Here is a 24,564-nt window from a genome sequence, read left to right on the forward strand (position 1 = left end):
AGGCAGGTATTAAGAGGGGACTGAGCTCAAATATTATTGTGGATCGAAAAAACGCTGCCTGCCATTCCAGTAAACAAGGGTTCTGTCCACCATCAAGCCATCAGCAACTGCAGATACCCCAAATGTGCACCCTGAGAGGAATTCAAGGAGGAGAATAAAAAGGATACTGGCCCTAGATAGTTAAGATGAATATCAAAAGAAATTTCAATGAGCCAGACTCTTGCATCTTCTCAGACATAGAAAAGCACTAAAATCATTAACTTGAGATGTCTGGATTTTTTTGTGTATGTGTGAATAGCCATCTTTTGTTGTTGCACTGCACGCTTGTTTCATCAGCAAAAGCTCCTGTGCACTCTGCCTCTTCCCTCACCTCTTTGGAACAGTCCCCCAGGCCTGTCTGACAGGCTGCCATTCCCGGCTACAGTGCTCAGTGAGGTCACTGAAGAAAACGTAATTCTCAGCTTTTAAGTTGTGCAATTTTGGTGAGGGCAACACAGACCAAGCATCCTGTCATGGCCCCAGATAAAAGGGGGGAAGCTGGTAAAGGGACCATTTCATCTGAACAAGCACTTACTGAGTATCTAGGATGTGATAGCTTCTCTCTCTTAAACTTGGGAACCCCAAGTGAGGGCTGGATGCTTCCTTGCCTTTTGAACTTAGATAGAAGACAAGAGACACAACCCAGCTGGGAGAGTTTAGATGGAATGCTGTGCAGAAGGAGGAACCTGGAGAAACTTGCTAGGGAAGAGCCTCAAGCAGGTGGCTGGGGTAGCAGCAGGTGAGGGAACAGTGCGTGTGTGTGCTCAAGTGTGTCCAACTCTGTGACTCCATGGACGGCAGCCCTCTGTCCATGAAATTTTCCAGGCAAGAATACTGGAGTGGGTTGCCTTTTTTCTACTCCAGGGCAGAGAGGGAGCTTTAAAGCAGACACTTGGCGAAGAAAAAATTCATGGGGAATTCTCTGACTGTCCAGTGGTTAAGACTCCGCACTTCCACTGCAGGGAGCAAGGGTTCGATCTCTGATTTGGGAACTAGTTAATAAAATCATGCATGCCATGTGGCACCACCAAAAAAAAAAAAAAAAGATAAAAATAAACAGTTATACCTTATTTAAAAAATAAAAAGAATTCAAGGAGTCCAGGGGTGAGCCAGAACTCAAAGCAGCCATTTAAAGGCTATTAGAGCTGAAATATTGCATCACCTTCAGTTACAAACAGAAGGACAAGCCTCAGAAATATTTTCAGTACCTATGACTTTGTCGTAAGTAGCAGTCGGAGGTATTCTCATATCACATTACAGTTGTGGGAGATGAATATCACTTATGTTAATCAATAATTAGAAACCAGAGTATGTATTGTTCAGTTCAGTTGCTCAGTCGTGTCCAACTCTTTGAGACCACATGGACTGCAGCATGCCAGGCCTCCCTGTCCATCACCAACTCCTGGAGTTTACCCAAACTCATGTCCATTGAGTCGGTGATGCCATCTAACCATCTCATCCTCTGTCGTCCCCTTATCCTCCTGCCTTCAATCTTTCCCAGCATCAGGGTCTTTTCAAATGAGTCAGTTCTTTGCATCAGGTGGCCAAAGTATTGGAGTTTCAGCTTCAACATCAGTCTTTCCAATGAATATTCAGGACTGATTTCCTTTAGGATGGACTGGTTGGATCTCCTTGCAGTCCAAGGGACTCTCAAGAGTCTTCTCCAAGACCACAGTTCAAAAGCATCAATTCTTCAGTGCTCAGCTTTCTTTATATTCCAATTCTCACATCCATACATGACTACTGGAATTGCCACTAGATTTTGCTTAATACAATAATATAGAAGCATGTGTTGTGTAGTCAGTCATGTCCGACTCCGTGTGACTTCAAAGACTGTAACCCGCTAGGCTCCTCTATCCATGGAATTTTCCAGGGAAGCATAGTGGAGTGGGTTGCCTTTCCCTTCTCCAAATATAGAAGCATAGGTGTTACCTATCACAATTTTCTAATATTGACCTGCCTGTATTTCAATGTAATTGGTCATCTTTTTTAATCCTATGTATTTTATCTTGTGCACTGAAGCATTATTCTGAGTCCACAAGCCTGGGAAGTAATCTGAAACATAAAACAACTTAAGAATCCTGCTTTAAGGTTACTAAAATATCAATTACCTCAGATATGCAGATGACATCACCCTTATGGCAGAAAGCAAAGAAGAACTAAAAAGTTTCTTGATGAAAGTGAAAGAGGAGAGTGAAAAAGTTGGCTTAAAACTCAACATTCAGAAAACTAATATCATGGCATCTGGTCCCATCACTTCATGGCAAATAGATGGGGAAACAATGGAAACAGTGACAGACTTTATTTTGGGGGGCTCCGAAATCACTGCAGATGGTGACTGCAGCCATGAAATTAAAAGATGCTTACACCTTGGAAGGAAAGTTATGACCAACCTAGAGAGCTTATTAAAAAGCAGAGATATTACTTTGTCAACAAAGGTCTGTCTAGTCAAAGCTATGGTTTTTCCAGTAGTCATGTATGGATGTGAAAGTTGGACTATAAAGAAAGCTGAGTGCCGAAGAATTGATGCTTTTGAACTGTGGTCTTGGAGAAGACTCTTGAGAGTCCCTTGGACTGCAAGGAGATCCAACCAGTCCATCCTAAAGGAGATCAGTCCTGGGTGTTCATTGGAAGGACTGATGCTGAAGCTGAAACTCCAATACTTTGGCCACCTGATGCAAAGAACTGACTCATTTGGAAAGACCCTGATGCTGGGAAAGATTGAAGGCAAGAGGAGAAGGGGACGACAGAGGGTGAGATGGTTAGATGGCATCACCGACTCAATGGACATGAGTTTGAGTAAACTCCAGGAGTTGGTGATGGACAGGGAGGCCTGGCTTGCTGCAGTCCATGGGGTCGCAAAGAGTTGGACACGACTGAGCAACTGAACTGAACTGAAAGTGGCTTTGGCGCTATGTAAAATGTATTGTGAAGGCAGCAATGTACTGTGACGACACTGACATTGTTCTTGTCCTCCAGGAGCTTACAATCAAATGAAAGGAAAGAGGTGGGAGTTACCCTCTTTCCCCTCCTCCTTACGCTTCCCGCTGCTTGTTCCCATCAGGCCAATTACAGCACCTCTGCCAGTCCTACGGCAGCTCTGCAGGATCTAGAAGAGATAACTCCTCCTCAAGACACCTTTCTGGCACCTGCTAGAAAACTGCCCTAACAAACACGAAGCCACAGCGAGCATGTGTGAATGGTGCCCCTGGGAGCAGAGACCACCCCAGAAGAGCGTCTGACTGATACATCTCTGCAGAGACACCAGATAAGAAGGCCTCTTATGCACAAAGGGTAGGCAAGGATGTCCTCGTTCCCTGGACATAAGTACATCAAAGACGACTCTCATCTATCATGTTGTTCTTTCCCCAAGCCCACCTGCAGCCTCGGGCATCTTCCCAAGACAGTCAGAGTTGACATGGGATGAAAACCATTTGCCCTCTCAGGCTCAGGGCTTTACCCTTTGTGAGAAGCTTATTTTTTCATGGGCAATTTTGGAAACTATAAACGCCTCCAAGGCTTCAAGGAACGAATCCCACAGGGTGAGAGGGAAGACTTAAAGCAATGAATCTCTAATGCTGAAAGTATGGGAACCACATTTGGTCAGATAACCCTTGCATTATACTACATTGGTGCTTCTCAAAGGTCTTATTTTGTCCTCCAGGGAACATTTAGCGATGTCTGGGGATACTTTTGATTGTCATGCTGGGGCATGGGCAATGCTACTGGAATTTACTGGCTAGAGAGCAGGGAGACTGCTAAACATCATACAATGTACAGGAGAGCCCCTGCTCCCACAGTAAAGAATTATCTGGACCAAGCTGTCTATAGAGCCACAGTCAAGGAAACCTTACACTATCCCATGCTCGGCTTCCTATTCTCCCAGCAGCTGCTCAGAAGTTATCCAGAAAGAGAATTTCAGGGTCTGGCATATGTCTGACCAGAAAAGCAAAAGCCACCCCCTGGTCGAAGAAGGACCCACAAGTGTCCACACCACGGCCTGCTCCACCCCCCATCCCCTCAACACTCACACGGCCGGTCCAAGTGTGGCAGTGATCCCTTTCTAAATCTGATTTCACAATTGTGGCTCTGCTATCTCTCCAAACCTTGGGCAATCTGAAAATATTTACTAAGTCACCAAAGTCCCTTTTGGAAATTTCCAGACAGACAAGACTCAAAATTGCAGCTGGCCCTTTTGGACAAGAAAGGGAAGAGGGGCAGAAAGGAAACAGTTGACGGTTCAGGGAGGTCAAAGTGGAGTCTGCTGCCACAGGCCATTGGCAGCTTTGACCCCTACTGGTCACTTTATGTGCAAATGAAGCCATTTTCCCTATGGCTTCCATAAGGTAACTGACCCTCAGCCAAGGGCTAATGAACGACAGGGCAATGGGTCAGAAGCCACTTTCCACTGGCTTCCTGCTCTGACTCAGGGAATGTGGTGAGCATGTTCTCTGACTCCCATTCTGACACTGCACCCTTAGAATCCCCCGGGGAGCACAGCACGAGGCTCCTGGCAATTTCTGGGGAGAAATAAAAATGACATGAAGAATCACCAGGGCTTTTCCGCTACCCTCTTAACCCTTGTCAATGGAAAAAAATGGCTTTAAATGTAATCATTTATTTTTAGACGGGCCAAACTGATACCTCTAAGAGATCAGATTTTCTGGGTTTTGAAAGAAAACACATAGTTGGCTAGAGAGTGAGGATATAACAAGGAAACTCTAGACAAGCAAAACTCATCATGTGAGCATTTCAGTAACTATAAGCCTCTCATCATAGTAGCCCAGAAGAGAGTGAAAAGCGTATCTATGCTCTACTGCTTTTCATTCTCATTCACTCTGCCTTCTTTTTTTAAAAAAAATTTATTGAAATTGATTTATTTGAAGTTTATTTGAAATTATTTATATGAAATTGATTTTATTGAAATTGATTTACAACGCTGTTAGTTTCAAGTCTGGTGCATAGTGATATATATATATATATATATATATATATATATATATATATATATATATATAAAATGTTTAACTTCAGTATATATTCTTTTTCCTTATAGGTTATCATAAGATATTGAATATAGTTCCTTATACTATACAGTAGGCCTTTGTTGTTTATCTATTTTATATATTACAGTGTTTATATGTTAAACTGAAGGAAATGGCAACCCACTCCAGTATTCTTGCCTGGAGGATCCCACAGAGAGAGGAGCCTGGTGGGCTACAATCCACGGGGTCCCAAAAAGTTGGACACGACTGAGTGACTTCACTTTCACTTTTAAACCTAATTTATCCTTCCCTTCAACCCCACTCTCTCCTTTGGTAACTGTGTTTTCTATGTCTGTGAGTCTATTTTGCTTTTGTAAATAAGTTCATTTGTGTCATATTTTTTAGATTCCATACATAAGTGATATTTGTCTTGCTGATTTACTTCAATTTTTAAAAATATAATAATCTCTAGTTCCATCCATATTGTTACAAATGGCATTATTTTATTCTTTTTTGTGCTATACTGTGCTAAGTTGCTTCAATCATGTCCAACTCGTGGAGACCCTATGGACTGTAGCACGCCAGGCTCCTCTGTCCATGGAATTCTCCAGGCAAGAATACTGGAGTGGGTTGCCATGCCCTCCTCCAGGGGATCTTCCAGACCCACGGATCGAACCTGCATCTCTTATGTCTCCTGCACAGGCAGGTGGGTTCTTTACCACTGGTGCCACCTGGGAAGCCCATGTCTTGGCCACTAAATAGTGCTGCTGTGAATACTGAGGTGTGTATATCTTTTTGAATTAGAGTTTTCTCCAGATATATGTCTAGGAGCTTTACTGTTCTGAACTGTCAGCAACCAGATAATAGTCACATCTTTAGCCAAAAGAATCCTAGAACCTTCATAGGCAGAACTCTCTGACATGAATCACAACAACATCTTTTTTAATCCATCTCCCAGAATAATGGAAATAAAATCAGAAATAAACAAATGGGACCTACTCAAACTCAAAAGCTTTTGCACAGCAAAGGAAACAATAAACAAAACAAAAAGACAACCCACAGGTTGGGAGAAAATATTTGCAACTGATGTGACAGATAAAGGATTAATCTCCAAAATTTACAAACGTCTTATGACACTTATCAGCACCAAACAAACAACCCAATCAACAAATGGGCAGAAGACCTAAATAGACATTTCTCCAAAGAGGACATACAGATGGCCAAGAGGCACATGAAAAGATGTTCAACATCGCTAGTTATTAGAGAAATGCAAATTAAAACTACAATGATACATCACCTCACACCAGTCAAAATGTCTATCATCAAAAAATCCACAAAAAACAAATGCTGGAGAGGGTGTGGAGAGAAGGGAATCCTCCTACCATGTTGGTAGGAATGTAAATTGGTATAGCCACTATGAAGAACAGTATGGAGGTTCCTTAAAAGGCTAAAAATAGATCCATGATATGACCCTGCAATCCCACTCCTGGGCACATATCTGGAGAAAAATGATCCAAAAGGATACATGTACCCCTATGTGCATTGCAGCACTGTTTACAATAGCCAAGACATGGAAGCAACCTAAATGCCCATTAACAGAGGAGTGGCTACAGATGATGTGGTACATATATACAATGGAATATTACTCAGCCATTAAAAAGAATGAAATGGTGCCATGTACCACAGCATAGATGGACCTAGACGGTGTCGTATTGAGTGAAGTAAGTCAGGCAGAGAAGGAGAAATATTGTATGACATCCCTTATATGTGAAATCGAAAAAGATACAAATGAACTTACAGAACAGAAGGAGACTCACAGACTTACAAAATGAACTTACAACTGCCAGGGGGAAGGGATAGTTAGAGAGTTTGGGAAGGTCATGTACACACTGCCGTATTCCAAATGGATAACCAACAAGGACCTACTGTACAGCGCATGGAACTCTACTCAATGTTATGTGCCAGCCTGGATGAGAGCAAGTTTGGGGGAGAATGGATGAATATATATATGCATGACTGAGTCCCTTTGCTGTTTGCCTAAACTACTACAACATTGTTAATAGGCTATACTCTAATACAAAATTAAAAAGTTTAAAGTTTGGGGAAAAAATAGAAAAAAGATTCCTAGGACCTTAAAGGCAAACACAACCACAGAAGATATGGAGTTTAGAGCAGGAGTCAGCCCAAGTTTTTCCATGAAGGGTCAGAAAGTAAATATTTTAGGCTTTACAGGCCATATAGTCTCAGTTAGAATTACTCACTTCTGCTGTTGTAGTCTGAAATTAGCCATAGACCATGTGCAAATGAATGGTAAGGAGAATGTTCTGATCAAACTTTATGTGTGGATATGGAAATCTAAACTTCATATGATTTTCATGTCATGAAATATTTTTTTAAAAAATTTCCATTTACACATGTAATAACCACATATTGTTCACAGGCCTTATGAAGAGAGACTGCGGGCCAGATCTGACTGCTGTTTACTGACGCCTTGGTCTAGACAGAAAATGGGAATTTACATTCATTCTTCATTCTGAAGGTACTCTATAAAATTGATTTTCCTTCTCATCTCACTGTGATTCTGAAATCACAAGAGTAAAATTGATAAATGAAAAAACAAACAAACAAGAGAAATCAATCAACCATCACAGCATTCTCAACCAAAACATCCAGGCTGGGAATGAGCTGATTGTGAGCACTGCATGACTCACAGATGACACACCACAAGGCCACATCTTGCTCAATGCAGTGTAAGATATACCGGCTGCTGAAGGCTAGCATTCCAGTGATTATTTTCAAAATCACCCAGTGTGAACAATCTCTTTGTTTAGTCTTCACAGTTTTACGTTATTCAAAGGTTGGGCTAGGGGAGGGGGTTGGAAGAGGGCTGGGAAATGTCCTAATTTCTGAAATCCAGTTGTCCTCTGTCCTCCAACACACACTAGTCCCTTTCTTATTCTCCAGAAAGGACATGTCTAGTGGGTTCAAAACACATGAATGTATTGACGAGATCCTCTTAACCTTATAATACATGCCCTATCTTCTCATAAACGTATTACTACATAAAATCAATGAGTATTGATAGATTGGGAGTTTGGGATTGACATATACACATTGCTATATTTAGATAATCAACAAGCATCTACTGTATAGCACAGGAAACTCTCAATATTATGTAATAAAACAAATGGGAAAAGAATTTGAAAATCAGATGCATGTACGTGTATAACTGAATCATTTTGCATACACCTGAAACTAACACAATGGTTAGTCAACTATACTCCAATAAAAATTTTTAAAAAATGAAAGAAGGAAGAGAGAAAAATAAAACCACTGAGTATTTTCATGAGTATTTTCACTGAGTATTCACATGGAAGAGTGAAACACAGACCCAGAAAAAGTGGGTTCTGAACTCAGTTGTGAATGCAGCCTATACGTGAAGGGGATGAGCTTGCCAGATAAAATATAGGATGCCCAGTTAAATCTGAATTCAAACAAATCATTTTTTTTTTAGTATAAAAGTGTGTCCCATGCAATAATTGGGCATCCTATAATTTTAGTTGCTAAATGTGATAACTCTAGTAGAGACTAGAGCAGAAAAAAACAAACTAGGCTGGAGCAGAAGGTATTTATTAGGGAAAAGCAAGAACTTGTTCTGGCTAACCCTCTAACCTCTAAGTGATTTTCAGAAGCCTTAAAGTCAGGGAACAAGGTGGAGACAAGGAGAACTACTCACATTCCAACAATGTGTACAGAGTTTAAAAAACAGTTCTTCCTGGGGAGTCCTTAGCGCTGATGGACTGTTCTGCATCCTGAGTGTGCTGGCAGTTACATAAATCTACATCTTACAAAATTCGGAGAAGTGTACATCAAAAAGGTAACTTTCGCTCTAAGTTAATTTCATTTTTAAGGAGTGTTTTCAGTTGTTATTTCTTACAGAGAACTGGGAGGTTTACCCAGCATGCTGGATAAGGAACAGATCTAAGTAGCAACACTGACTCTAACCTGAGTCAACATTTTTCTTATGGTCCTCGATGGGCTTCTGGCAGGCTGCCCATTTATTTGCCCAACAGGACTAACCATACCTACATTTGACTTAGTTTCAAGCTGTAATACGATCACCCTATCATCTCCACATATTACCAGCTTTACGATTAAATACAATCTTCTTGTGAAAGGCGAAGTGGGAAACGGGGCCTGGGGTGGGGATTGGGAAAGGGTCAGGGGTGAGGAATGAATCTAGCCCACACCGGATTAAAACCTGTGTTTGGTTTGTCCACACAGTGCTTCAATGGTTATGATATAAATATCAACAGACTTCCTTCAAAAGCTGGATTTCCAGATGCCCTTGAAGAATACAAGATCCTTGAGTTGCATTCCCACAAAGTGCCCATCAGCTGGACTGAGTATTCCCTGGGGAGCCCTCTCTCTCCAATCACCAGAGTCCCACAAGCTCGGCCACCACATCAACCTGCCACCCGTGCTCAACTGAGGTTTTAATGCCCAACAGAAGGCATTCAGCCAGCTGTCCAGCCCAAGGGAAACTCTTAGGAACTGGGAGACCCTTCCTCCCACTGAAAGAAAGCTACAGGATCAAGCTGCCATCTTTGACTTGCTTTCTGAGCCCTGGGGAGCCCAGGGGAGCCCTGAGCACCCCTCCTGTCCTCCTCACTGCTAAGCCATTCTGCCTCATGACTTTCTCTATGGACCTGAGCTCAGGGGAGTTGAGAACTGGAATCCTCTAGAGGCCGGGACACGTCAGGACAGAAAGCAAGGATGGCAGGAAGGGAAGAGAACAGTGACTGAGGAACTGACATTACTTTCACCTCAGCCGCCTCTGTGTTGTCAAGGCGAGCACTTCCTCTTCATCATGGCCATCGGACCCAATGCTGATCAGACATTCATCGTTCTCACTCCCGTGTGAATAAGGACGGGGAGTGATCCAGCTGCCAGAGCCTTATTTCTAGTCGCTGGTAGAGTTAGAGAGTATATTCTTTTTTAAATTAATTTTTTAAAATTAATTTTTATTGCTCACAATGCTGTTAGTTTCTACTGTAAAGTCAAACAGTTATATATATATATATATATATATATATATATATATACACACATATATCCCCTTTTTTGGATTTCCTTCCCATTTAAGTCACCACAGGGCATTGAGTGGACTTCCCTGAACTATACCATAGGTTCTTATTATCTATTTTATGCGTGCATGCTAAGTTACTTCAGCTGTGTCTGCTCTTTGTGACCCTAAGGACCGTAGCCCACCAGGCTCCTCTGTCCATGGGATTCTCCAGACAAGAATACTGGAGTGGGTAGCCATGACCTTCTCCAGGGGAATCTTCCTGACCCAGGGATCGAACCCGTGTCTCTTGGTCTCCTGCATTTACAGGCAGGTTTTTTGTTTGTTTGTTCTTTTACCACTAGCACCATCTGGGAAGCCCTCAACAGACTATCAATAGTGTATATATGTTAAGCCCAATCTTCCATTTCATCCCACTCCCCACCCCCTTCAGGGTCCATAAGTTTGTTCTGTACATCTGTATTTCTGCTTTGCCATTTTTCTAGATTCCACACATATGCATGAATATACAATAGTTGTTTTCTCCTTTTTTTTACTTACTTCACTTTGTATGACAACCTAGACAGTATATCAACAGCCAGCCTCCCAGGACCTGCCCTGCCTTCTGACCCATCCCCACAGAACTATCTCAGTTATTGTTAAATATCTTTTGGGTTTTGCTGCAGCTTTTATTTGATGACCAGCACTAAATCCTGAATACATATGCTCAGATTTCACTGTTCATGAGCACGGCTGCCTACATACCAGCTGGAAAAGAAAAATGAGCACTCAGACGATGGGCTTATCACTACCTATAGTCTGTGTGTGTTTCCTGATAAGCAGTGTTTCCTTTCAAGGCCACTCATACTAGCTTCGAGCTTTCCAGATCATTTTTTTAATGGATCATTTTCCCCCAGCTCTAAGGTATGACTGAAAAAAAAATTGTGTATACTTACAGTGTACAATATATTTTTGATATACATTGGGAAATAAAGATCATAATTAAGCTAATTCATATATCCATCACCTCACACAGCTACCATTTTTGTGTGTTTAATGACAACACATGAGATCTACTCTCTTGGCAGATTTCAAGTATATAGTAACATGGTTTTTAACCATAGTCACCATGCTATATATTGGGCCTCTAGAATTTTTTCAACTTATAACTGAAAGTTATACCTTTTAACATCTCCCCTTTCCCCCACTTCCTACCCTCGAGTATCTACCACTCTCCTTACTATAAATTCAATATTTTTTTAGATGCCACATATAAGTGAGATTACAGGTATTTATCTTTCTCTGTCTGGCTTTTTTCACTTAGCAGAATGCCCTCCAGGGTCCATCCATGTTAGTCACAGATGGCAGAATGTCTTTCTTTATAAAGGCTGAATAATACTCCGCTCTAGATATACCACATTTTCTTCATTCAATTATCAGTCAATGGACACTTAGGTTGTTTTAATCTCTTGGCTACTGGGAACAATGCTGCAATGAACATGGGAATGTAGATGTCCTTCCAAGATAGTAATCTCGTTTCCTTGTAATATATATACAGAAGTGAAGTTGCTGGATCACATGGCAGTTTTATTTTTAACTTCTTGATGAACCTCTACACTCTTTTCCACTTTTCAAATCTACATGTCTCACAGTCCCACTGTGGCAAATATTTGAACCATTTCCTGACCCATTAGAAGCAGCAAGTATCATCAACCCAAGCTGACAAGTCAAATCCCTCATCGGGAAACTAAGATCCCATATGCTACACAGAGTGGCCAAAAAATAAGGTAAAATAATATATCACTAACAATAAAGATGATCCTCAATCATACTGTTTTTGTGGGGTTTTGTTTTTTTTTTGTATTTTTTTAAAAAGATGAACCAGGAGCCCAGAGGGGAGCTGCTGTATTGACCCCATGCCTCCGGCTTCTCTTTCCATCACATAAGGACATACATGCATCACAGGTCCCAAGCCTGAAAGCCCCATGAAATATTTACTGGTCTCAAAAATTGTTGGCATCATTGCTCAAACTCAGAGAAAGAGGATCCCCTATCTACCACCAAGGGGTTAAGTTTTCAAGCCTATGTTTTTCTGTTAAGAATAACATTTTTTATAACCCTCAAAGTTTTAAGTTTCAGCCCTGACTTTAAAAATAAAGTGAATCCTCAGATGACTGGTTATAATTTAGAAGAAGGGGGGAAAAAAATCCCACCCACCTAGAATAGTAAGTAAATCGGTATCATGCAGCGAAAAACTAAGGGCAGGTTTCACAAATGCCTTGAAGACATCTTGCTAGTGAACAGACTGTCAAGAGCCTGGAAGCCCGCAGGGTAATGAAACAGGCTGCCAGAGGGGAAACGAAGAGCAGGAAGATGTGTTCTGAGGTCTGGCTCATAGCCTTTGCTAGGGCTTTTATCTTGGGAGCGCATGTGGCTTTTCTTTCCCCCTCCCATTTTATGCAAGGCAAAGGGACCAGGTTCCCTATTTCCTTCTAGCTAAGCTCAGAGGATACTATAGAAACATGGATACTAGAGTCAAAGACCGGCCCCAAAGTATTTTTAATACACGTTCAAGTATTATGTAAATAGACTAAAGGCCTGTCTCTGTTCGTCTCTCTGTGTATTTAATAATCTCCTTTTGTGGATTCTAATTCAACATGAGGCTAATGGAAAAGGCTGCCATACCCATTAACCAAGGGCATATGCAGCTCCAACATGCACCCCCACCCCCACAAACCTCTGCTTCTGCCGGCATTTCCTGCCAGAAATAGGTCTCAGCTGTGTGGTATTCGCCCAAACCCACAGCGCTCATGTGCAAACTTTCCTCTACAAAGCTCCTCGTGTTGGGCGGCCATCACCCGGCAGCCCGTTCGTCTTCTCTTAGGTCTCATCCTGCAACATGTGGCCTCTATGCTTTGTGTTTTAAGACAATTAAGAGTCTGGGTGAGGCTGAAACCATCTGAATAAGAAGCCTTGGTTTGCACAATGGCTGCTACAATTAGGATGAGGGAAGACTGGAGGACATCTTGGCGAGAATAAACACCTCTTTGACACGCCAACGACAAGCCAGGCTTGTGCACCCAGACTGACTTAGGTGAATCACTAACCATCATTTAGTAAGTGAACCTCAGTTGCCCTGGCCTCCTATTAGAGTTGCCCACATGAGAAGCAGCTGCAGTGAGAATCAGGCCTGCAGGCTGGAGAGGCTGCTACAAGACTTGACTGGCTGATCTGCTCCGGGACTTCTCCATCTAGAGCATCATATACGTATCATCTGGGCTTTCCAGGTGGTTCAGTGGTAAAGAACCGTCCTGCCAATGCAGAAGATGCCAGAGACACGAGTTTGATCCCTGGCTTGGGAAGATTCCCAGAACAGGAAACAGCAACCCGCTCCAGTATTCCTGCTGGGAAATCCCATGTGCAGAGGAGCCTGGAGGACTATAGTAGTTCATGGGGTTGCAAAGAGTCAGACGTGACTGAAGCAACTTAGCACGCACGCAGGCAAATAGATTAAAACAAGTACCCAAGACAAACAAGATCTCCTCTTGAGCAGCCAATTGATGTAAGAGGGACACAGCTACATCACTTTCAAACTGAGCTAGGTTTCTTGTTGTCATTGTTTAGTCACTAAGTCACGCCCAACTCTTTTATGACCCCAGGGACTACAGCCCTCTTGAATTTGGTGTCTTATTCCATCTCATCTCTTTAAGATATCCATAGTTCACAAACTCCTGGGCATGTCACAGTGATTGTGTGATACTATGAAGACCCAGGCCATCATCTTCCTTGGTCTTCTATCACTTCACCAGTGGTACTCAATGTGTATTCCCTAGAACAGCAGCTGCAGCTAGGAACAGCAAACCCTGGGAATTTGTTAGCAATGCAAATTCCCAGGTCCTATCCCAGATCTACTGAATGAAACGCTCTAGGAGGACCCAGCAATCTGTGGTCGAAGGAGCCCTCCAGGTGATCCTAATGTACTGCAGTTTGAGAATCATGGTTCTTCTATACCACTGCTGGCCAAAAGTCTATGTCCTGTAGCAGTCACTGCTATTATTAGAAGTCCTGAGCCCAGCTGGATCACCCTACATTGTCTGTTATTCAAGGCTGATATATTAAAATCGTCTCAAACACCTGGTAACATGTGACAGCTCAAATTTGCCTAACCTTTTTTTTTTTTTTTTTAATGTGGGCCATGTTCAAAGTCTTTATCCAGTTTGTTAAAATACTGCTTCTGTTTTTTATGTTTTGGTTTTTCTGCCATGAGGCATATGGGACCTTAGCTGCACCCCCTGCATTGGAAGGCAAGGGCTTAACCACTGGATGGCCAGGGAAGTCCTGCCTATCTTAAAGATGCTTCTATGATAGTGGAATTTCCCACATCAAGGTGCTATATTTTAAGCTTTACTGTCAATTTTGAGAAAGCCATCATCTACCCAGACATGAATTTTGAGTTATAATAATGTCAGTGGTTAAAAAGAGCTAATTTAATATCAACAGATACAGCAAATATGCACTTTTCCCAGTGATCCAAACATTTGGACACCAAACTTGCAAAGCCCTGCTGAAAAGGCACCCTGCTTTTGTAACATTAAGGGGGACTGGTAGTACTACTTCATAGCATCCTTATGAAACCCAAATAAGTCCATGCATAAAGAAAGCACAGTGTAAAGTTCAAAGCTCTACCTATATCTGGAGGTCAGGAAAGGTCAACCCGTGGACCGAAAGAAATTTTGTTTCATCCACAAATTTTTAAAAACTTTTTAAGCCAGTTGATTTTGAAATGGGAGTTCTCATATTTTAAAGAGGAAGATTTCTGGCTTCTCTTGAGAATCAGTGGATGTGACAACATAGGACCCACGTTCACACCTGGTATAAATTAAGTGTACCTTTACTGAGAAGTGGCATCTTCTCTTCAGGTCCTCACAATTTCCCATTCAATCTGTGTCACTCATTTATGTTACATGCTGACTCCCAGGTCCTTCTGGGTTTGCAAATCCTGTTCACTGTAAACAATACTCTTCATTGTTATTATTAGTATCCTCCTGCACTGCAAAGGTGTCACTATATTCATGAAATTTCCCAGTGTGGCAATTCACCAGTTGAGGTGAAAAGAATCCATCTTTCACCCTTTGCATCCATTTTCTCCTTTAAAATGTATGAGTTATGATATGTTGATTCACATACTATAAAAAGAAAACTTTTGTTGAGTGATTTCTGTAAGCCTGCACTGAGTATTTCCCATGAAACCTGTCAAATAACCTTCAAAACAATTCTATGAGACTGGTATTGGCATTATCCCCACCTTATAGATGAGGAAACGGAGGGAGAGCAAGGTCACACAGATACTAAAAGAAAGGCTGCCGGGATATGAGCCAAGGCTTTCGGAGGCCAGAATCCATGCTTGTTACTTGCCAGACTGCAAGGCACTCACAGCCTTGGGGACCACTGTGTCTGTGCATCAGTGCCATTTGTTGTCTCAATCAATATTTCAACACGAGGACCAACTCTTACCGCCGAGGAAGTTGATCAACATCCTCAAGAGGGATCAGTGATGAAATGTGGGTAGTTCAAAGGATCAACAGTCGTGGTCCCCAAAGCACTGGGAAACCCCAGAGAAATGTAGAAGGGCTATTACTGAGCCCTGGATTTCTTCTAAACATTGACAAGTCATAACTCACAAGACCCCTGCTTGGCTTTTTAAATGATGACTGGTCTATTTCACAGGGCACTTGCCAGAGCAACTGCTCTTTGTTCCAAGAGGCTAAAGCCTGAAATACTCAGAGGTACAAATAACTGGTCAGAGAGGTGTATGACCCTTGGGCATATTTGTGTAAGGCCTGCCTTGGCACTCTCAGACCTGGCAACGACCCTGAAGGTGCCCTAAGTGGCACCTATCCATTGGGGGGTCCTGCAGAGTCATCTGGGTCAAACCCTTCCTCAGCACCACTGCCCTGAGCAAACCATATTTTAAACTTCAGCTTGAACTTTTAGAAGCAGGGTACCATTTATGTGGAAGAAGATGAAGAAGTGAATGGCTGGCATCTTCAAGTTTCCCATCCTTTTACCAGCTGCCTGCCAATGACAGAGGTTCACAGAGGACATGTATAGGGGTGGTCTCCCCAAGAACCACAGTTTGTGTTACTGTAAGTCTTGGATTTGAGTCTCTAGAACCTCTGAGGGACCCCTGACCTGGGAAGCTAGGCTGGACTGGATGGATTACATGTGAACGGCAGCCAGGATTTCTACCCTGGACTGGATGGATTACATGTGAACGGCAGCCAGGATTTCTACCCAAGCCAGGTAGGCCAACCCAAGTGGCCTGGGTCAGAGCAGGCTGACTGGTTTCCTGAGCCTTTGGTCCACATTCCAACTGCTCAGAGGCTCAGGCAAGAATGACATTGAGAGATGAAGCCAAGGAAATGCCTTGTCTCTTTGCAAGTACAGGGCAGAGCCAGACTAAGCCACCCACCTACATCCAGGCCTTCTCAGGACAGAACATGGGAGCAGGTGGAGGCCACAGGCCACTAACTGTATCCCCTGGGGGAGGGTTTTAAGAGGGAGAGGGGCCCAAAGTGAAATCCCCAAAGGGCAGATTCCACAGAGGCACATCCAGGCCCACATACCCCAAAGCTCACCCCCTCTCCTCCGTCCCCTGCCCCCAGTTGAAGGATCCTAGAGGCAGCTCTCACCCAGAGCAGAGCACTCCCCTGCCCAAAGCTAGACACGCCACCAATACTAGGAATCAGGAGTCAGGAGAGAGAGATACAACCCTTCCACTTGTCACTGTGTGAGCCCAGACACTGCTGAATACTCTACTGTAAAGTGCAGACAATGAGCCCTGCCTAGCACAGCTCAGAATTAAGCTAACACATGCAGGGTTTTGTAAACTGTAAAGTGCTATCCAAATGCCAAAGATAGTTTTATTATTCCAGAGTTCGAGGTCTTAATAAGCAACCAAATACCCTAAAAAGACAGTGTAGGTTGGATTGGCATCTTGTTAGTGTGCCAAGTCACTTCAGTCGTGTCTGACTCTTTGTGACCCTATGGACTATAGCTCGCCATGTTCCTCTGTCCATGAGATTCTCCAGGCAAGGATACTGGAGTGGGTTGCCATGCCCTCCTCCAGGGCATCTTCCCGAACCAAGGATTGAACCTGAATCTCTTACGTCTCCTGCGTTGGCAGGTGGGTTCTTGACCACTAGCGCCACCTCAGCACATAAGGCCTGAGACCTCTCTGAGGGTTTTCGCTCAAGACAATCTCTGAAACATTCAGTTATCTTCACCTGAGCCCAAGGAAGAGCCTCTTCTTGTGACGTGCAGACATAACAACATCCTCCCCCGAAAACTGGTTTGTACTGAGACGCTGTGGGTTCTTCCCTGAGGGAACGGGTTACTCACTTGGTTAGAGCTTCCACCGGTTATTTCCATGAGCTGGAAGACTCTCAAAAGGATGTGGCCTCCTGGTTTGTCTCAGCCTTTCCCGATGCTACTGAATCAGTCTGCTTCTCCCTCATCCGCTTGCACAGGGGCTGCCGAAACCACCCACACAGTGAGCTCATGGGAGGAGCTCAAGATGCTGCCACCATCTTGGGGGGTGCATTTCTGTGCAGTGGTCAATAAACAGACTCCAGGGCCCTGCAATTTGGGTTCTGATCCTGGCTTTGACACTCTCTGTGTTGGGCTCTTTAAAACATGGATAATCTAGATATTCCTCCCCCATCAGCTCATCAGGATTAAATGACATCATCTGTGTTAAAAATGCACTTGAATCTTATTACTGAGTTGGTGCCTTTGGCTACTGATTTAACTTCATGTGGTTGGCTTTCCCTTTCTTCTACTAACTGTTTCAAATAAATGATAAACTAACAACAAACAAGTAAATAAATTCCTTCTGTTCATGGGGAAGTATTTGTGTTATTTTATATTTTATTATACCAAATCTCCAAAACCCGCTCAAACATCTCTCTGGGTAAGTGTTCTATAGCTCCTTGGTTTACCTGCTCCAGCTGTGTGCTTATTTGCATAAGGACTCCTTCCACTGGCTAGTAATTGTTTATGTTAAACCATTAACTTGAGGTTAAGGAAAGAACCATGACACACAGGGCCTTGCTGAATAAAAGATGGTCAATAAATGGCAATTGTATTATTATTCCCTGGAATGACAACCCACATTCATCCTGCCTCAGAATTATTTTGCTTTCTCCTAAAATTACAGCTTTGGGAACATCCCTACTGATGGAATGAGAGCCTGGGAGTAGAGAGACTTGTCAAGATTTGCTCCTCTTTTGGCAGGAAATAGGATGAGATTCATCTTTTCTCATTGATTAGTCTCTGGACTCAACTGGAAGATTCAATTAAAGCACTATAGTTTCTGAGTATTTCATTCCCTGGAGGTGGCAGGGGGAATCCTGTCAATGATCATGTGACATAGGTCACAGGACATCGGTCCTTTTCAGAACTTGAGCGTGCAAAGAGTAAAGTCTTCCCTCTGATGGCTGAAACTTAGGGACACTGACTTTTTGGCGTTGTCACTTCCTTCCGAGGGGCGACCCTTTGTAAATAATCTGCTGGATGGCTGGATCCTCCAGTCATATCACTGTATCTGGGTCTGAGCAGCTGGTGGAACTGATGCTGGGCCAAGCCCTGGCCTTCAGTTGAGTAAAGGAGAGGATACAGAAGGCCGTTCAGACTGTTTCAGAGATGTTGCCTCTCGCCCTCACAGGACGAGGCAGCAGGACAGACAGGAATGGGGGGCTCTGGCTGAAGATCATCGGCTGGCCCCTGCATGCCAGGCCCTTCACCTGCACCATATCTAAACCTTACAGCCAGCCCCTGGATCAGAACTCATGAGCCCTCTTTACAGATGAAGGGACCAAGGCGTAGATTGCAGAGTGTCTAAGAACCTACAGATGAGAATCTCCTCTTGGAGAGGAGCCCAAATTGGTGAAGAGATAGAGAGTCATGCCTTTCCTCCTTCACATCTCCAGAGAGACTTCAGGAGGACTAGGCTCTGGGAGCAGGCTTATGAGCTCCTCAAGGTCCCGAGAGCCCTAGGAAGGTGGCAGACAGACTCAGGGTTTGCAAAAATTGGAGAGCATGCATTAGGTCAAAGCAGGGTACAGAATAGCCTCCACCGCCTCTCTCAATCCCCCCCCCACCCCCACAGAGTTAATTTGCTGTTAGAAAATCTGCACTAAGATATGTTCATTGAGGCAGAATCATTCATGAGAATCATTAACAGTTTCCCAAGTACAGGACAAACTCAATTCCACAACTGCATGGGCGTAAGAATCCCAGAAGGCTGGCTAGATCCTTCTCAAAACTCCATTTAGCCTCTGCTGGGAATGACCCAGCCTCACGTGGAAAAGGGTGGCCCAAGTGTGAGCTGCTACTGGCTCTCTGTTCGGAAAGCGAGCCCTTTCATGAGGCCCAGCTGTTCCTCAGGCATCCAGACAAGCTGGTCATGCAAAGGCAGAAAATGTGACAACTGTTGGAAAGCTTCAGCGGCCACTGATGGGAGCAATGGAATGCTCTCTGGAGCAGCCACTATACGGACAGTTAAAGCAGCCTATTATTCAGTTTATATAAAACATCCACCAGCTACATGGCACCAAGAACTGAATATCTCCATTCTTACCCAGTTCATGACATACTGGTCACACTGCCTGGGCACAAACTCTAGGAAACAACTTCACTAACCATCAAAATACACACGCTCAGAGGGAAAGGAAAAAAAGGTGGGGCGGGAGGGGGGGAAGCGTTCCTGAGTTCTGATCACCAAGTTCAAAGATTGCCCAACAGACAAAAAAAGCCATAGCAGTCAACAATGCCAACAAACGTCTTTCTCGCTTCAGCTGTGAAGTCTCCAAGACATTTAAGATTAGAAGACTTTGATAAAGAGGGTCTCAGAGCCACAGAGACCACATCAAATGCATCTTTAAAAAGAAAAAGAAGAGCCTGTGCGCATTTCCCAGTGAAGAATCCGTCCAAAGGATTTTGAAAACATTTTAATACACTTTGCTTCCAAAACATTGCATGCTGTTTCTCCAACAAATTCATGTGTGTTTCCAGGGAACTCCTGTTCCAAAAAAAAATTTTTTTTTTTACTTAGGTAGAAGAATGTGTGGAGATTCTTTTATGCCAATATGTTAACAGAGCTTCTCTTTTAATTGCTATTATTTCATAGAGCAGCAGTAATCATTCCTTCATCTGCTAAAGAAATATATAATCCAGCTGTGGTGGCTGTAGTAACAATACCACATCTGTGGATCATTGGCAACACTGGGGCAGGACCACTCAAATTTAGGCAGCCTTGGAGAGCTCTCTTTTAAACTCAAGCTGCACATGGGTACACTTTTCTGAGAGTGCGTATAAACTTTGATCAAACTGGTTGTTCCTTTGTATGCTGAAAATAGGTTGAGGAACCACACATAAGAAGAAGGCTCTCTTGGAATATTATTCCCAGGACCCAGTTGTTCCAAGAAGTCCCCAGACCTTCCTCTCACCCAAGGTCAGGTGGCTTTGCGCCAGTGCCCTTGTCAATTTCAAACAGAACAGGGAAAATGAATACTCTCGGTTTCAGGGAGGAGGTTTTACCGCGTGGCTGGCAGCGGAATGGACTGCTGGTTTTTCACTTAGCAGACCAACAGCTTCCGCAAAGAGCGTGGAAGTCACGGTTTTTGGTGACCGTTCCCGCCTTCTCCAGCATCTGAAGTCAAAGTATTAGTGAGCACTGGGTGGTAACATTCTAGGAATTGTCCCCCCTCTCACCCCACGGTTCTCTTTCGTCTTTCCCCAAAGCCCAGTAGCAAGCATCTTATTTCTAAGCCAATCTTCCACATTCAAATCCCCAGCCCAAAGCGCGCCCTGGGGCTTTCCATCTACAGACTATAAAATAAAACGCAGCGTAGCTGAGCCTTGACAGACTTTTATCCCCCAAAACACATGTCCCGTGGCTACTGTGCTGGAACGTCGACGGCCCCGCAGTACTGGGGTCCTTTCCCGTCCCAGACAATAGAGCAAGAAAATAAAATGAAAGTGGACTTACTGCTATGGCTTGCAGCCTTTCCTTGTGCAATTCCGCCTCTGCCATCCTGGAGAAGGGCACACAGCGAGGGAAAGAAGAAAGAAAAACAAAACACACGCTGTAGTCACCCCAGGAAATTGATGGGCACCCCGGGGGGAGCTCCTGGAACCCCAGGGAAAGCCTACGGGCGGCCGGGGATCTGCTCCGGGGGTGGCGGGCAGAGCTGTGCGCGCGGCTGGCTCGCCCCGCTCAGCGTCTGGCCCCCGCCCGGCCCGCCGCCTGGCTGCGCCCCAGCGCTGCCGCTCCCTGCATCTCCCGGCCGCCGGCCGCGGGCAGCCGCCGGGAGGGCGCGCTCGTCCCGCGCTCGTTCTCCGCCCTGACGTCTCCGCGCCTCGCTCCGCCCCTGGGGTGTGGGGGGTCCGCGGCCACGGCCCCCGGGCGGCTCTAGGCGGGCGGGAGCCACCCGGGCTGTAGCCGCAGGGAGTGGGGGCTCCCCCGGGGGCGACCAGGCACCGCGCGTGCGGGTGGGCACCCGGGGCGCACGGGAGCCGCTAGGGCGCAGGGTTGGTGCGCCCAGGTGGACACGTGCTCACTGGGGACCTGCAGAAGCCAGCCCCAAAGCCTCAGGTAGAAAGCCGGGCCCCAGCACGTCCTGCCTTCTGGCTTGTGCCAAAAACCTGAACTCCACACGGGGGACATTTCCCACTGGGAAGGGCTGCCTCGCCCACATGCCTCAGATGGCAGGATCCTCAGAGGTCAAGTTGGCCAACGACAGTGTACAGCTGAACATAGGCCATCCCTCCGTGGGGTCAAATGTGGGTTAGAAAGACAACCACGAGTTTGTAGGTGCAGATTTTGTAGTTACAGGTGCTCCGCTGGCCAGGTTTGACCATTTACTAGCTGTAAAGCCTTGGGCAAGTCACTTAACCACTCTGAACCTCAGTTTCCTCATCTGAAAAGGGAAGTGCTGAATGAGATAAAGTATATAAACGTGCTTTGTAAAGGGCAATCTGTTCTTAACATTATCCTGCAATGTTCTGGGCTGACACGGGGGAGAATTGTTACTTCTATACTCAGTCTCTGAAAGGAAAAGTAGGATCTGGTCACTACAATATTTTACCTCTTCTTTACTAAAACGGGAGACCTGGGTTCGACCCCTGGATTGGGAAGAACCCCTGGAGAAGGGAATGGCTACCCACTCCAGTATTCTGGCCTGGAGAATTCCGTGGACGGTATAGTCCACCGGGTCCCAAAGACTTGGACATAGCTGAGTCACTTCCATTTTCAGTTTACTAAAACAGGAGATAGTACTAAAGTGCATCCTTTATGCCAGGCCCTGGGCTGGATACGAGAGATGGAGAAGATCCAGTCTAAACGGAAATAAAAGGTAAAAACAAACAAAATACCTCTTACCATCCAGGAGGAGGCTGCTAGAATTTCCAACATTCATAAGCAAACTCTCTTCCATTAAATGAAATAAGCATGAGGGGGGAAGGATGGGGGAGAAACCAACGTGACCTACTCAGGTGCTTGATCCAAGCAAGACTTAGGGCATTTTTAAAGGTATGCACATCAAATTTCTCTAAATTACCTCTATCCTGGGAAAATTCTTACAATTTCTACTAAATCAACTTTTCAACGTTCAGGGAGGTTTCACCTGTCACTTGAAGAGCAATTACTACTCTGCCCAAAGACTGAAACAGTTTAACTGATTGATTGATTTCCCTTTCTTTTCATCAGTGGAGCTGTTTGGGTCATAAATCCAAGCCAACACCAGATTTGACATCCCTCTCCAGTATATCCAGAACTTCTTTCTGGCTAAGACCCGTCACTTTCTTCAAACGCTGCATTTTCTCTTTACTTCCAGCGCCAGCTCCGGAGGACAAGTCTTTTGAGGGTGTTTTCTCACAGATATACAAAGCTGTTATTCAGCAGAGTGACTGTGTACCCAGCTAGAGCAGAGAATAACAAGATGAGCGAAGTGAGACCAGAGAGGTAGAAGGACTCAGTCAGAGTCATGGAGCTGGGATTTCAGCTCAGATCAGACCCTCCAGAGACCACATTCATAACCACCAGGCAGCAGGCTCAGCCAGTCATTCGAAGGGGAGGCAAGCCTCAGTGGTGAATAAGTGGTCCTTTCCCCTCCAGTGATACAGATATTAAAAAGGAATTAGAAGAACACAATGATGTGATGGATCTAATGTCACTGAACCATACTCTTAAATGATCAGTTTTATGTTATGTATATTTTACTATGATAAATTTTTAAAGGGCATGATGGAAGGTGAGATGCCTAAGCAAAGGGCTTAGGCACCTTTGGAAGTGACCAGTTTGAAAGCTTTGCATCTCAAGATAGAAGAATCAGGATTGGGAACATGCATCTGGCTGTCATCTACGTTGTGGTTCTAGCTAAAGAAATGTGAATGCCCAGAGTGAGAAAACAGAACAAACAACAAGAAGAGAAAGCCTAGCAAAGGAGGCTGAGGAAGTGTCATCTGAGAATGAGAAGGAAAAAAATCAAGATGGATGTTTCTATGAAAAATCACAATGGGAAAAAAAGGCTTTTCAACAGGGTCAGATGGTTTGGGGAGGTTTAAGAAAAATGATGCAGACTAAGAAGAGCCTTGGACAGACAGAAAGCCATGGGTGACGTGGAAAGAGCTGTGTGTGTACAGGGTGAACCTGTAAGCAGTGACAGAGAGCTGAGAATGAATGAGAGGTGGGAAAGGCATGTCCTTGAGTACAAAACACTCCTGTGAGGTATTTAGATATGGAAGATGAAGGTGTTGGATGAAGGTGCTCCCCATCAGTCTATGGGAAGCAAAGGCAAGTTAGAGGGTTGTTAGGTGAGGTGAGACTTGAATGTTTCAGAGTCAAAGGGAATTAGGTATCAGGGAAGTGAGACCAAAGACACAGTCAAAAGGGAAGATAAGTGATAGGTCTCAGATTAGATCAGAGGGCATTCAGACAAGCCCTGGTGGCCAGGTTAGCCTTGGAAAGAAGGGAAAATGAAAGAGGACAAAAGATGGAATGAATAAAAGTGAAGACATTTTAGTTGAAGGAGAGAGAAGTTGAATGAGCATATATCAGAAGCCTAGTTTTCTCAGCTGATGAAGTGCCTTTGGTTGAGATAGATGGGACTGTGGGACTTCAGAAAAATAGAAATGGTTTGTAAAGATACTGTGGGATATGGGGAAAACTAAGACATGATTCTTAATCAGAAATATGCATCAGAATCTCCTGGGTCACATTTCTCTGGATACATGTATAGAATTAAGTATCTATGGGGTGAGGTAGGGGTTAGGGATGAACCATTGTACTAATTGGGGGTTTACTAGGAATAGATAGAAGACTCTGATCAATTGTCCTCCATGGCTTTCAACTGCCTGGGACGATGATAGGCAGTGGTCGTGTTCACTAAGTGTTGAGGACTGTCAAAGCAGCTA

At 44.2% G+C, this 24,564-nt stretch overlaps 1 protein-coding gene across 9 annotated transcripts in view; it reads right to left on the bottom strand.

Annotated features, from left to right (window-relative positions):
• Positions 1-24,564, bottom strand: part of PALM2AKAP2 (PALM2 and AKAP2 fusion) — a 538,506-nt gene that overhangs the window by 347,116 nt on the left and 166,826 nt on the right. For all 9 annotated transcript variants that reach the window (XM_070459308.1, XM_070459307.1, XM_070459310.1 and 6 more), the window contains exon 2: positions 21,140-21,185. In XM_070459308.1, coding sequence (XP_070315409.1) covers positions 21,140-21,184 — 45 coding nt within the window. In that variant the 5' untranslated portion in view covers position 21,185. The remainder of the gene's footprint in view (positions 1-21,139; positions 21,186-24,564) is intronic.

The sequence above is a fragment of the Odocoileus virginianus genome, chromosome 31 (assembly GCF_023699985.2).
Source record: "Odocoileus virginianus isolate 20LAN1187 ecotype Illinois chromosome 31, Ovbor_1.2, whole genome shotgun sequence".
Lineage (NCBI taxonomy): Eukaryota > Metazoa > Chordata > Mammalia > Artiodactyla > Cervidae > Odocoileus > Odocoileus virginianus.